The following is a 15,029-nucleotide window of genomic DNA, read 5'->3' on the forward strand; positions in this document are numbered from 1 at the left end:
CAGATTATACCAAGGAGTTCATATCTGACACGAAAGTCTTAACAACTACTGACGCTGCTGAGCCCACTGGGTGAATTGACTCTGTCTTTACAATGCCAGACAATGTTTGACCTGATACAGCACCTGTTAACTCAGACTGAATGACTGAACTAGGAAAGCTCAAACTACTGACTTTTTTGGCAAGAACTCCACTCACTGCTTGTATTGCTGATGTTTGAAACTCCCGGCTGGAGAGTTTTTGGATGCTCTTAGATGTGAGCGTGCAGGAGGAACCAGATTCACCAATATTGTAGCTGCTCTCGTATTTCCTTATCAGGGCATCAAGATCATCAATGAAGCCAACATGCGATGCCAAAAACGTGATCTTGTCCTTCAGATCTTTCAGCAAATTCTGTTCGTTCTCATCAACAAAAGCCACCATTGTGTCAGAGATTGTGGTCATGACTTGCCCTGTTAGACTCTTGCTCTCTTGGTCAACTTTTTCAAGTTTAGCAGCCAGCTCTCTCACCATGCTCTCAGTCACCTTGGTCTGTGAGTCTCCCCTTACCGGTGTCACTTGAGAGGTTTGGCTAGCGGAGGCACTATTAACGACCACTGATACGGCCGTCTTGACATCTTTAATCACTTCTGCCATTACAGCAGGGGTCATCTTCAGAGAGCCTGCACTTCCAGATGGAGAATTGGACATGCATGCAAGTTTGGAGAGAGAACCTTGCAGGCTGTCCTGCACACAGGTGACGAGGGTGTCCTCTGAGACACCTAAGAGGACTTGTAGCGAGTCAGAGTTGGTTGTCTTCTTCTGCACATCAGACAGAGTGGTTAGAGGCCTTGAAAAAAAACAACAGAAATCATCACAGTCAAACAAATAATATGTAATGCTGTGAGGAACGTTGCTCTGGTGGAGGTGTGTCAAACACATCTGCACCATTGAAAATAGTGGGGGAATCGTTGCTTTTGCTCTGGGAAAACAGCTTAGTGTGGTGGAGGTGTGTCAACCACATCTAATGATAAAAAATAATAATTTATTCAACTTCTATAGTTCTTTTCATTACAGAAAGATAAAAGAGAAAAGCTTCTGCCGGTTTGGAGAAGAGAAAAAAAAAGACTAAATTATTCTGTTTTAAAGTCAAATAATATGATAAATTAGAGTACTTTTTTTGTATAAGTAATTTGTATTGAAACTGGCTTGTACAGTTGAAGTCAGAAGTTTACATACACTTAGGTTGGAGTCATTAAAAGTCGTTTTTCAACCACTCCACAAATTCCTTGTTAACAAACTCTAGTTTTGGCAAGTCGGTTATTGACATCATTTGAGTCTGGATGTATTTCAAGGCCAACCTTCAAACTCAGTGCCTCTTCGCTTGACATCATGAGAAAATCAAAAGAAATCAGCCAAGACCTCAGAAAAATAATTGGTTCATCCTTGGGAGCAATTTCCAAATGGCTGAAGGTACCACGTTCATCTGTACAAACAATAGTACGCAAGTATAAACACCATGAGACCACGCAGCCGTCATACCACTCAGGAAGGAGACGCGTTCTGTCTCCTAGAGATGAACGCACTTGGGTGCGAAAAGTGCAAATCAATCCCAGAACAACAGCAAAGGACCGTGTGAAGATGCTGGAGGAAACGGGTACAAAAGTATCTATATCCACAGTAAAACGAGTCCTATATCGACATAACCTGAAAGGCTGCTCAGCAGGGAAGAAGCCACTGCTCCGGAAGCCGCCATTAAAAAACCCAGACTACGGTTTGCAACTGCACATGGAGACAAAGATCGTACTTTTGGAGAAATGTCCTCTGGTCTGATGAAACAAAAATAGAACTGTTTGGGCCTAATGACCATCATTATGTTTGGAGGAAAAAGGGTGAGGCTTGCAAGCCAAAGAACACCATCCCAACCGTGAAGCACGGGGGTAGCAGAATCATGTTGTGGGGGTGCTTTGCTGCAGGAGGGGTCTAGTGCACTTCACAAAATAGATAGCATCATGAGGATGGACAATTATGTGGATATATTGAAGCAACATCTCAAGACTTTAGTTAAAGCTTGGTCGCAAATGGGTCTTCCAAATGGACATGACCCCAAGCATACTTCCAAAGTTGTGGCAAAATGACTTAAGAACAACAAAGTCAAGGTATTGGAGTGGCCATCACAAAGCCCTGACCTCATTCCTATAGAACATTTGTGGGCAGAACTGAAAAAGCTTGTGCGAGCAAGGAGGCCTACAAACCTGACTCAGTCATACCAGCTCTGTCAGGAGGAATGGGACAAAATTCTCCCAACTTATTGTGGGAAGCTTGTGGAAGGCTACCCAAAACATTTGACCCAAGTTAAACAATTTAAAGGCAATGCTACCAAATACTATTTGAGTGTATGTAAACTTCTGACCCACTGGGAATGTGAAGAAAGAAATAAAAGCTGAAATAAATTATTCATTCTTCTATTATTCTGACATTTCACATTCTTAAAATAAAGTGGTGATCCTAAATGACCTAAAACAGGGAAATTTTACTAGGATTAAATGTTGAAATTGCTATAAACATCAAATACTGTTTAAGGATAATCATAAATAAAAGGCAGTATTGAAGAATGGTTACAGACATACCTCATGGCTGGCTTGGGCAATGGTTTTGGGCAGTAGCTTCCACTGCCCAGACTGCCCATCTCCTTAGTCAGGTAAATCTCCTTGAACTTAAGTTGTTGTGATTCCTGCTCTTCTTCCTCTTCCTGATCCATACAGTTGGAGGAAGGGTAGGGAGTCGGGATGCAAAAGCTATTGTAAGACTTTCGACTGCCTGGCCTCTTAGGTACACCAGCCTCAGTAAATCTCACGCGGGACTTGGTGTTAGTCTTATCGTCTAACAGACTGGTGAGTGACGCTGTGAGAGATCTCTGTGACAATGGAGAGGAGGCAGCATCTTGGATGCCCAGTAGTTCGTAAAGACCTGGGATGATGATCTGCATCAGCTTGTCCGATAAAAACTGGACAATCCTCAGACACAAGCCGGCAAGCTGTTGTTTTGTCAGCTGTATTCCAGAAACAGAAGAAGTGTTTTAAAATGTTGCATAGTGCGTCTTTCAAAAGCTTATGAACAAGGTTAAACATTAGGCAGAGTTTTCATGGTAATCTAATTAAATTGTCAGTAACATGATCTTACCGGGTCAAACATGCCCTCACGAATCCCCCTCCATTGCCTGAAAACAATATTGTTATAAATGTTGTCATATCAGGATGCGTGGCAGAATTGTTTTTATTTAATTATTTGCCTGATCGTGAAGTTATACTTGCTTTGTGTCAGTTGTTTTGGCAAAATTGCAATGTGACAACATTTCTAGCACTGAACATTTTTCTCCGATTGATCAGTTTCTAATTTGATCCTATTTCCTTGAAGGTGTGATAGTACCAAAGAAAACAGAACATACTTCTCAGTTAGGTTTTGAAGGAAGTCCATAAGTGTCAGATCTTCTGTGGTTTCCATCAGTGAGGTTGCTCTGCTCCTGGTAGAAATGTAATTATATTGCAAATAATCAAACTTAATATACAACAAATATCATACTGAAATAACTATTAACTGTTAAAGAGTGGAGGAGCATTGGCAACGTTGGACAAATTTAAACAACTGAAACACAACAGAGATGGTTGTGGTACGTCAACATTGCCAATGATAGCATCACTATAACATTTTATTGGATTCATGTTGTAAAATGAAATGACAAGGTCAACTTACCATCTCATTGACAGCTTCAGAGGTCAGGTGGTCATCCATCACACAGACAGGCAGGTCTAGAGACTGGGACAAGGCTCTATGGTCATAACCAGGAGAGAATGGAAACATCAGAGCAGTCCCAATGGCAGAATCTAACCACTGTCTTCATGTCAAAGACTCACTCACTCATTTGCTTTGTCAAACCTACCCCTTAGAATGACTTTGATATTAACACTGAATATATTTTGTTATTAAGAGATCTCTCAATAATAATTCTCACAATAGCATATTGGTAGTAGTCAGTGACATATTAAAGGTAAGCAGGGCTGGGTGTAATTAAAACCCTGGATGGGGTTCGATCCCGGGCTGAGGTGCTGCCTATTGTTTTTTTCTGAAAGTGTATATAATGTTGAAAATCTGACATGGTTTCAAAGGTACAAATTCAACCTATTTTATACAAGGTTTGGCTATGCTGAATTTAGTTTACAATGATAACATCATCCTGTGGTTGAAATTTCACCCTCAAAACAGCAGTTAGGCCTATACCCCATTATATCCACCAGGCCCCTTCCCCCCCACACACACACTTTATATTTTACCAATATGTATGCAGCCCACCAGCCCTAAAGCATGAACATGTTTTTTTGCTAGAAAATGTGGATTAAGAGAAGAAAAATTATAATTTTTGCTAGTTTCATCTAAATAGAAGGGCAACATGACATTGATAAACTTTGTCATATCTGCTTTCACCGGGATTTAAAAACCCAGGCTTTCCTAAAATGTTTACCTCAGCCAGTTTAGAACCCAGGTGTGTCTACAAAACACATGTACTCCTCCATAAGGTTCATGGGTTCCCTATTATTTTATCCCAGTACAAGAGGGGCAACTGGATTCAGGATTAAACACAAGCAGTCTTTAAGGTATATCTTATTACAGTTTAGGCCTACCTTATTATTTTCTTCCATCTGGCAAAATCATTTTAAGGAATGAAATCTGTTTTGTTGCTAGTATTATTAGTAACTGTAGGAAAATACAGCTGTAAAGTACAAGAATTAGCTACTTTCTGAAGGGAAGCCAAGCTCATAAGCAATTTAGAACCTACAGACAATTAAGACAAAATTGGAACGCATGAATGTGTCACAAACGAGACTTGGCTTTGGGGATTTTTTCTGTAAGGCTATTAAGACTCTCTATGCAAATGGTAACAGCTCTATCAAATTGAAATATGGCACCTCACCTAGATTTGAGTTAAAGAGAGGAATTAGGCAAGGTTGTCCTATCTCTCCGTACCTGTTTTTATTAATCACCCAACTTCTTGCAAATCCTTTAAATAATAGTCCTGTACAAGGTATTTCCATAGCTGGTAAAGAAATTATTATAAGCCAGCTGGCTGACGACACTACACTTTTTCTGAAAGACGCTAACCAAATTCACATATCGATCAATGTGATACAATCCTTTTCCAAAGTGTCTGGTCTATATCTTAACATTAATAAACGTGAACTCATAGCTGTCAAAGATTGTGTGACACCTTCATATTATGGTATTCCAGTAAAAGAAGAACTTACATATTTAGGCATAACCATTACAAAGGATCAGAAGTCTAGAGGCTTACTAAATTTGAACCCTCTTATTAAAAAAACCCAGAAGAAACTAAATCAATGGCTACAGAGGGACTTATCTTTAAAAGGTAGAGTCCTAATAACCAAGGCTGAAGGTATCTCTAGACTAGCATATGGTGCTCTATCTTTATATCTTTATATATTTTGAGATAGACCAGATGCTTTTGAACTTTCTTTGGAGGAACCGTACCCATTACATTAGGAAAACTGTTGTAATGAACACTTATGAGAATGGTGGACTGAATTTTCTGGACTTTACTACTTTAAATAATACTTTTAAGATCAATTGGATAAAACAATTCCTAAGAAGACCCACTTCTATCTGGAATTTTATTCCTCATCATGTCTTCTCTACTTTTGGTGGCCTTAACTTCATGTTGTTTTGCAATTATAATATTGACAAAGTTCCAGTGAAACTTTCTGCTTTTCATCGGCAGGTTTTCTTGTCATGGTCCTTAATTTATAAACACAATTTTTCTCCACACAGATATTATATATGGAATAATCGGGATATATTGTATAAAAATACCTCTCTGTTTTTAGAATATTGGTTCCGAAATAATATCCTATTGGTGAGCCAACTGGTAAATGCAGAGGGTCTTTTACTCAGTTAGAAAGAATTCTTATTACTTTACAAGGTCCCTGTAACACCTAAAGATTTTGCAATTGTTTTAGATGCCATTCCCTCAGGTGTTGCTATGTTATTCAGGAACATGTCAAGACCTGACCCTCAGAGCCTACCTTCTGTTGACCCTGTTGACTCATCAGTAGGAAAGATTTGTTTCTCTTTTGATCCATTCAACAACAGAGCGATACGATCCTTGTTTCAGCAGGATGTTGTATCTATCTATACCTTATGTCATGCCTTATTGGAATGGATTTATTGATAATATCTGTTGGAAAAAAGTTTGGATGTTGCCACACACTTGTTAATAAAATTTAGGAAGTTTCCTTTAAAATGATTCATAAATATTATCCTGCCAACCACTATATGAAGAAGTTTAAGGAAAACATCAACTCAAATTGCTCCTTTTGTAATGACCACCCAGAAACAGTTGTGCATCTTTTTTGGCATTGTATGCATGTAAGAAAACTGGCAAGACATCAGTAGGTTTATAATTGAACACATTTATGAAGATTTTACACTATTGTGGAGAGATGTACTGTTTGGACTCTTTACATACAATATAAATAAGCGGAATCATTTTTATGTAATTAATTTCATTATTCTTTTTGCCAAATTTCATATACACAAATGTAAATTTACAAACAGAAAACCACATTTTCGTACCCTACAAAAAGAAATTGAACTGTATTTTAAGACGGTTAAATGCTCTACTATCAAAAAAGCTGTTAGAATTGTAAGTACATGCATGTCCCTTAAGGTCCTTGTGTAATTGTAATGTGATATTGTACCCCCTAGCTCGATTGTCTATTGTTTGTAATCTATGTATGCTTGTGTTCCCTCATGTGCTTTATGTATTGATTTGTTATTAATTTTTTAAAAATAAAAAAAAATGGTTAAAAAAAAAATGTTTTTAAACGCCATGTTATTTTAGGGCGTGGCTCCGCATTCGTGACCGGTTCTCTTATTTCTATTTCCCGGTATCCGTTAGTGCTGGAATTTGCGATTAATACTTTTCTCATGCCGAAACCGAATTAGATACATACCGGTAGTTAAATGTCAAAAATTATTATATTCGCAATGTCATTAAACAACAACAACAACATAATACAATTTTGAAACATGATTTTGTCATCAGTTCAGTACCATTTGTTTGATTTTGTGGACCCACGACTAAACTTTATCTATGTTAGCTAGTTGCTAGCGACGCTAGTCAGCATAGGCTGCTACATGATAAATAGTTTGCGTTAGCGAATTAGCTACCTAGCTAGCCAGCATAACAAGCTGTCAAATCCAGTGGAAACCGATGCAACCCTTCAAGGCTTTAATAAGTGCTATCGTGCAGAAAAAGCGAATAAAATACTGTTTGATGAGCTAGCTAAGTTAGCAAGACGGATATGACTGTTAACAGCGTGCATGCACAAATGCATGACGACACATTGAATATAAGTGAAGCAGGCATGCAGAACGAGATCGCCCCACCAAGCCAGATAGTAGAGGGGTGCAACAACGCCGGTACACAGAGGCATAGCTCATACAATTATATTTTGTCCGGGTCAATGACTGTCCTTGTTGAATAATAAATACCTGCGTCAAATATATGGCATCGCATGCTAGTGCAAAGATAGCTTGCATGATTTTTTTTTTAAATCCGGTGACCACTAGATGTCCTCGTATATCCACATTTAGATCAAATATACTTGATTTTTCATCAGTACTGTGAATGACAAGCCCACTGAATCTAGTTTAATAATCTTTATACTCAGCAGGTAGAGGCCTAGGTATTTCAAATCAGTGCTTCATTTGAGCCGGATCATGCAGGAACAGGATCCGGCACCGTTCCGTTCTGGACTGTTTTGTTCCGGAACCTATTTGGCCGAATCCGGTACCTCTCGTGCCATGAAAAATAATTTTCACTTTTTGCTATGTAACAATTATAATAAAAGCGATCAAAGTTCATTCGAGTTGCCTCTGTAACAGGGTTATATTGGTGATTCCCCTTGCCACTTTATTGTTAAGCCAATGGGTTTTTGGTTTGAGTTTGTCTTGCCTTCACCTACTCAACATGGCATCTGATTGGCTGGTTTGAATAGCTGCTTACGAGGGGGGATGTTCCAGTTAAAATCGTCCCAGTGAACAAGCACCAAACCAGCGGTAGGTAATTTGTTGGTTGCAAAGCACTGTACAGCAAAAGTGATTTTTATACTCTCAAGTGATGATTTAAATGTTCAATTTATATCAAATTATTTGTAAATGTTATTCGAACATCACACATAAGATGCAGTGGTTTTTGGAGAATATTTGTTGTGCATTTTGTTGTAGAGAATTCCCGCCAGTACTAGCTAGCAACTTACTGTGTCTGGTGGGGGGGTCATATATTTTGTACAGTGCGTGAGTGCAGAGTTGGTTGGTGAGACGTTTATTGCATGACGTGCAATTTTGTGCCGTTCCTATCAGGTACATTGTTAAATATATTATATTGTATATTGTAATTGAATTATTTTGGTAACTACCCCAGTGAACAAGCATCAAACCAGCGTGCGTGCGTGAGTGCATAGTTGGATGGTGAGACGTGCATTGCATGACGTGCAATTTTGTGCCGTTCCTATCAGAATAAATCTACATGACTGGTGCTACATGTTGGAGTTCCGTGTCGATGACTGATTGTACACAACGCAAGAAGAGAACTGTTACACCTCTTCGTCAATTATCCTACCCCCTCATCTCTCCAGAGTTGCACTTCATCATTTGTTTCCTTATAGAATCATAGCTGCATGAAGGGTTCTGGAGGAATTTTCTAAAGTTACGGAATTACTGCTGTCTGTTCAGAAATAAATTAAATCATTCAGAATAGCCTAATACGTCATGAGAAGCCCTATAATTTAGCTACAGAGGACCAATAGCTTATTTTTTAAATAGCCTAGCTGCGGATTGTAGCCCAATAACAAAGAATAGCCTACAGTCGGGAACGCGAGGCAAATCTGTCAGTGAAAAAACAGCACGCAGACAAAACAGGCCTTTTGCAATTTTTCAAATATAATCGAGGGAAAACACAGGTTGAAAAGCAATGACTCTTGCTGAAAAGATAAGACTATGCTGTAGACTACCAAAATATTTGATCAACTCCCAAACATTGTTTTACAAAACAGAGAGAGGGAGAGATAGGCTTTTGACACGAGCGCATCGACAATCTCCAGCGAGTGAGCTGCGCATCATTGGGTGAGTCAGTGAAACTGGAAAGCATTTTTAGGACTAATTTCCTCCTCATATTGTAGCCTACTATATGTTTCTCCACAAACCTAGGCCTATAGGCTATTGATGGATTCAAGACAAGGTCGTTTTTATTGATCTCAGATACTAAGTTTGTCAGTGTCAAAGTAGCCTGCCATTTCGATCATTTGTGCGAATTAAAAAAAGATAATGCCAAAGTCTCCAGTCATGTAAAATTATGTAGAATTGCACGAAATGCGGTTTTAAAAAGGCCAACACTTTCCCGGACCCTAGGCTACTAAAAATGTTCCCCATGTGTTCACCTTCATTAAGTGGCTCTACCCAAATGTGATGATATGCGTTCAATGCTCTATTATAATAGGTGATGTTTTTTCTCATGAGTTCTGGTACCACCCTCTAGCACCCACTCTTTGTTCTGGCACCTCCCAATTTACAAATTAAGCTCTGCTTCAAATTTTAAATACTTTTTTGCCCCACTGTATAGTGTGGTGTTATATAGTATGTTGAGTTCACCCTGCTTGAGACTTAAAGTAATATTGCCCTTGCTCAACCAAGACCATGGTTATGGTAGAGTGATTGGTTAGTAAGGACTACTGCTTTATACCGAGACCATGGTTATGGTAGAGTGATTGGTTAGTAAGAACACTGCTTTATACCGAGACCATGGTTATGGTAGAGTGATTGGTTAGTAAGGACACTGCTTTATACTGAGACCATGGCTATGGTAGAGTGATTGGTTAGTAAGAACACTGCTTTATACCGAGACCATGGTTTTGGTAGAGTGATTGGTTAGTAAGAACACTGCTTCGTGAGTGTGAAGTGTTGTTGTACAGAGGTCCCTGGGTACATGTCCAGAGCCAGACAGGGACAGAACTCACTCTGTTCCACAAAGTTCTGTGGAAGATTTGCTAACAGAGGAGAGTGGTTATGTATCTAAGTACAAATTTAACCATCAGAATAATGTTTATTTGTGTTCCTTACTCCTTACTTACACATCCCATCATTGACATAGTCAAAGCCAGACCTTCTGTCTGTCTCTCCTTCTTGCTGGTTGACTAGAGTGGAAATCTATATAGTATTGTATGGTTGACCTGGGATAGAGCTGAAATGTGGCCCGATGTAGTGTTGCCTTTGTACCAAACACCCTTACAGTCATAAACCTTTTCCCCATGTAATCGCCTCGACCTCAGTCTGGTGTTCGCTAACAGTATCTGAAGAGTCTGTATACCCAGTGGTGTATAGTACAGTAGAGCACAGCAGACTACAGCAGACTACAGTAGAGTACAGCAGAGTACAGTTGAGCACAGCAGACTACAGCAGTAGAGAAGTACACTACAGTAGAGCAGACTACAGTAGAGTACAGCAGACTACAGTAGAGTACAGTAGAGTACAGCAGGCCGTATAGTAGGAGAAGAAGAGGCCCTTTGGGTTCATTGAAAAACATATTCATAATATTTCTGTTAACAATGTAATCTGCACCCAGATTAGTCTTCAATTTAATTTTCACCCAGATTAGTGTTCAATTTAATCTGCACCCATATTAGTGTTCAATGTGATAGAACAAAACTCAGTACAGCACATGAATTAGAAAATGTTGTTACAAGTTTGAGCCACGAGATGGTGGTAGATTATAAGTTTAAATAGCATGGACCTTTGATTTGTCTCTGTATAGAAATTGCCCTTGGGCACAGATCTAGGATCAGTTTACTCTCACCAAATCCTAACCTTTACCATTAGCAGTAAAAACACAAACCAGACCTAAGATCAGTGCAAAGGAGCCAGTTCATCTTACCCCTGTAATTATATGACTCCTAACTTATATATACTGAGTGTACCAAACATTAGAAACACCTTCCTAATATTGAGTTGCACCATCAGTTGCCATCAGAACAGCCTCAAATGTCCTCTGGCTCAACACCTTATGGATGTAACACAGAGACAAATGGACTGTATGGAACACATTCTTGGTTCATGGCAACCAGGAGGACAACCTGCATGTGTCTCTGTCTCCCAGGGGCTACTCTACGGTGGGAGACCTGGGATGGGTGGGCGGAGTTCCTCAGAGGCTGCTTCCTGGGACACAGACTGACCGTCCAACGACACCTGTCTAGGGAGAGACCTGTGATGTCAGAATACACATCTACACACTGAACTGTATGATAGACTTACTATCAACAGTGATGGTACTAAACCTTTATATAGCTTACAATGATGGTACTGACCCTGTATATAGCTTACAATGATGGTACTGACCCTGTATATAGCTTACAATGATGGTACTGACCCTGTATATAGCTTACAATGATAGTACTGACCCTGTATATAACATACATTAATGGTACTGACCCTGTATATAGCTTACAATGATAGTACTGACCCTGTATATAGCTTATAATGATAGTACTGACCCTGTATATAGCTTACAATGACAGTACTGACCCTGTAAATAGCTTATAATGATAGTACTGACCCTGTATATAACATACATTAATGGTACTGACCCTGTATATAGCTTACAATGATAGTACTGACCCTGTATATAGCTTACAATGATAGTACTGACCCTGTATATAGCTTACAATGACAGTACTGACCCTGTATATAGCTTATAATGATAGTACTGACCCTGTATATAACATACATTAATGGTACTGACCCTGTATATAGCTTACAATGATAGTACTGACCCTGTATATAGCTTACAATGATAGTACTGACCCTGTATATAGCTTACAATAATAGTACTGACCCTGTATATAGCTTACAATGATAGTACTGACCCTGTATATAGCTTACAATGATAGTACTGACCCTGTATATAGCTTATATTCTCGTGTTTTTTTCCTTCATACGTTTTTTCTCTTACCCTGATATTTAATACTGCATTGTGGGAAAGAGCTTGCAAGTAAGCATTTTACTGTACTGTTTTATAACCCACTGTATCTTGTGAACTTGACAAAAAAAACTTGAAACGTGTTATAAATACATTGATTCTGTATTATTCCAGGTTCCAGCTCCGGGTGGCACTCTACATCGCTGCTTCTCTGGGCCACCTGGACCTGGCCAGCTGGCTGCTGGAGAGGGGGGTGCGTGTCATTGAGCCGGTGGGGGTTCACCCTTACCGTGAGTGGTGCCACCAGACGGCCCACCCCGACGTCGCCAAATGTCCCGCTGTCGCCTACATCGAGCGCGGCCAGCTCACCATCCTCAAACTCTTTATCACCAGCAGCGTTCTGACCCTTGCCTGTCGGGATCCCCAGGGTCGTGACCCCCTGAGGATCGCCCTTCAGTACGGCCACAGGGAGTGTGTGCGTCACCTGGCCACCAAGCTGTGCTCTGTGGTGGTCCTCCCAGGTATGGCCCTGCCCATGCGGACATACCTCCAGATAAAGGGCTGGGTGAGGCTGGGGCTGAGGAGGGCAGCATCCAGGCACTGCATGGGCCTCAACAGGGCTCTGTTCAGGACCAGGGTGGGCGACACGGTCCTGGTGGATGGCTTCACCCTCCCCAAGATGTCCTCCAAGCCCAGGAGGAGTGAGGCCAAGGCGAGTAACAGGGTGATGTCCACAGCCTCTCGACGTTTGACCCCCATCAACTGCCCATCTCATGTATCCTGCCCGCTCCGCGCCCTGGCATCCCAGGATAAACCTCTTCAACTAAATCAAATCAAATCAAATTTTATTTGTCACATACACATGGTTAGCAGATGTTAATGCGAGTGTAGCGAAATGCTTGTGCTTCTAGTTCCGACAATGCTGTAATAACCAACAAGTAATCTAACTAACAATTCCAAAACTACTGTCTTATACACAGTGTAAGGGGATAAAGAATATGTACATAAGGATATATGAATGAGTGATGGTACAGAGCAGCATAGGCAAGATACAGTAGATGGTATCGAGTACAGTATATACATATGAGATGAGTATGTAAACAAAGTGGCATAGTTAAAGTGGCTAGTGATACATGTATTATATAAGGATGCAGTCGATGATATAGAGTACAGTATATACGTATGCATATGAGATTAATAATGTAGGGTAAGTAACATTATATAAAGTAGCATTGTTTAAAGTGGCTAGTGATTTATTTACATCATTTCCCATCAATTCCCATTATTAAAGTGGCTGGAGTTGAGTCAGTGTCAGTGTCAGTGTGTTGGCAGCAGCCACTCAATGTTAGTGGTGGCTGTTTAACAGTCTGATGGCCTTGAGGTAGAATGTGTTTTTCAGTCTCTCGGTCCCAGCTGTACTGACCTCGCCTTCTGAATGATAGCGGGGTGAACAGGCAGTGGCTCGGGTGGTTGATGTCCTTGATGATCTTTATGGCCTTCCTGTAGCATCGGGTGGTGTAGGTGTCCTGGAGGGCAGGTAGTTTGCCCCCGGTGATGCGTTGTGCAGACCTCACTACCCTCTGGAGAGCCTTACGGTTGTGGGCGGAGCAGTTGCCGTACCAGGAGGTGATACAGCCCGCCAGGATGCTCTCGGTTGTGCATCTGTAGAAGTTTGTGAGTGCTTTTGGTGACAAACCAAATTTCTTCAGCCTCCTGAGGTTGAAGAGGCGCTGCTGCGCCTTCTTCACGATGCTGTCTGTGTGAGTGGACCAATTCAGTTTGTCTGTGATGTGTATGCCGAGGAACTTAAAACTTGCTACCCTCTCCACTACTGTTCCATCGATGTGGATAGGGGGGTGTTCCCTCTGCTGTTTCCTGAAGTCCACAATCATCTCCTTAGTTTTGTTGACGTTGAGTGTGAGGTTATTTTCCTGACACCACACTCCGAGGGCCCTCACCTCCTCCCTGTAGGCCGTCTCGTCGTTGTTGGTAATCAAGCCTACCACTGTTGTGTCGTCCGCAAACTTGTTGATTGAGTTGGAGGCGTGCGTGGCCACGCAGTCGTGGGTGAACAGGGAGTACAGGAGAGGGCTCAGAACGCACCCTTGTGGGGCCCCAGTGTTGAGGATCAGCGGGGAGGAGATGTTGTTGCCTACCCTCACCACCTGGGGGCGGCCCGTCAGGAAGTCTAGTACCCAGTTGCACAGGGCGGGGTCGAGACCCAGGGTCTCGAGCTTGATGACGAGCTTGGAGGGTACTATGGTGTTGAATGCCGAGCTGTAGTCGATGAACAGCATTCTCACATAGGTATTCCTCTTGTCCAGATGGGTTAGGGCAGTGTGCAGTGTGGTTGAGATTGCATCGTCTGTGGACCTATTTGGGCGGTAAGCAAATTGGAGTGGGTCTAGGGTGTCAGGTAGGGTGGAGGTGATATGGTCCTTGACTAGTCTCTCAAAGCACTTCATGATGACGGAAGTGAGTGCTACGGGGCGGTAGTCGTTTAGCTCAGTTACCTTAGCTTTCTTGGGAACAGGAACAATGGTGGCCCTCTTGAAGCATGTGGGAACAGCAGACTGGTATAGGGATTGATTGAATATGTCCGTAAACACACCGGCCAGCTGGTCTGCGCATGCTCTGAGGGCGCGGCTGGGGATGCCGTCTGGGCCTGCAGCCTTGCGAGGGTTAACACGTTTAAATGTCTTACTCACCTCGGCTGCAGTGAAGGAGAGACCGCATGTTTTCGTTGCAGGCCGTGTCAGTGGCACTGTATTGTCCTCAAAGCGGGCAAAAAAGTTATTTAGTCTGCCTGGGAGCAGGACATCCTGGTCCGTGACTGGGCTGGATTTCTTCCTGTAGTCCGTGATTGACTGTAGACCCTGCCACATGCCTCTTGTGTCTGAGCCGTTGAATTGAGATTCTACTTTGTCTCTGTACTGACGCTTAGCTTGTTTGATAGCCTTGCAGAGGGAATAGCTGCACTGTTTGTATTCGGTCATGTTACCAGACACC

The 15,029-nt window shown here is 41.5% G+C and overlaps 1 protein-coding gene across 1 annotated transcript; it reads left to right on the forward strand.

Annotated features, from left to right (window-relative positions):
• Positions 1-7,380: 7,380 nt before the first annotated feature.
• On the forward strand, positions 7,381-12,833 carry LOC139396422 (protein ANKUB1-like). The gene is made up of 4 exons (XM_071143463.1): positions 7,381-7,471; positions 11,202-11,313; positions 12,195-12,736; positions 12,829-12,833. The coding sequence occupies exons 1-4, from the start codon at positions 7,381-7,383 to the stop codon at positions 12,831-12,833; spliced, it is 750 nt and encodes a 249-aa protein (XP_070999564.1).
• Positions 12,834-15,029: the final 2,196 nt, after the last annotated feature.

This window comes from Oncorhynchus clarkii, unplaced genomic scaffold (assembly GCF_045791955.1).
Source record: "Oncorhynchus clarkii lewisi isolate Uvic-CL-2024 unplaced genomic scaffold, UVic_Ocla_1.0 unplaced_contig_3418_pilon_pilon, whole genome shotgun sequence".
In the NCBI taxonomy this organism is placed as follows: domain Eukaryota; kingdom Metazoa; phylum Chordata; class Actinopteri; order Salmoniformes; family Salmonidae; genus Oncorhynchus; species Oncorhynchus clarkii.

What these genes read in the sequence shown, in the direction of transcription:
- LOC139396422 (XM_071143463.1), top strand. Translation starts at nt 7,381, where the DNA reads ATGCATGACGACACATTGAATATAAGTGAAGCAGGCATGCAGAACGAG. An exon ending in AGAGGGGTGCAACAACGCCG is followed by an intron (nt 7,472 to 11,201) that starts GTACACAGAGGC and finishes TCTGTCTCCCAG; the next exon opens with GGGCTACTCTACGGTGGGAG. An exon ending in TCTAGGGAGAGACCTGTGAT is followed by an intron (nt 11,314 to 12,194) that starts GTCAGAATACAC and finishes GTATTATTCCAG; the next exon opens with GTTCCAGCTCCGGGTGGCAC.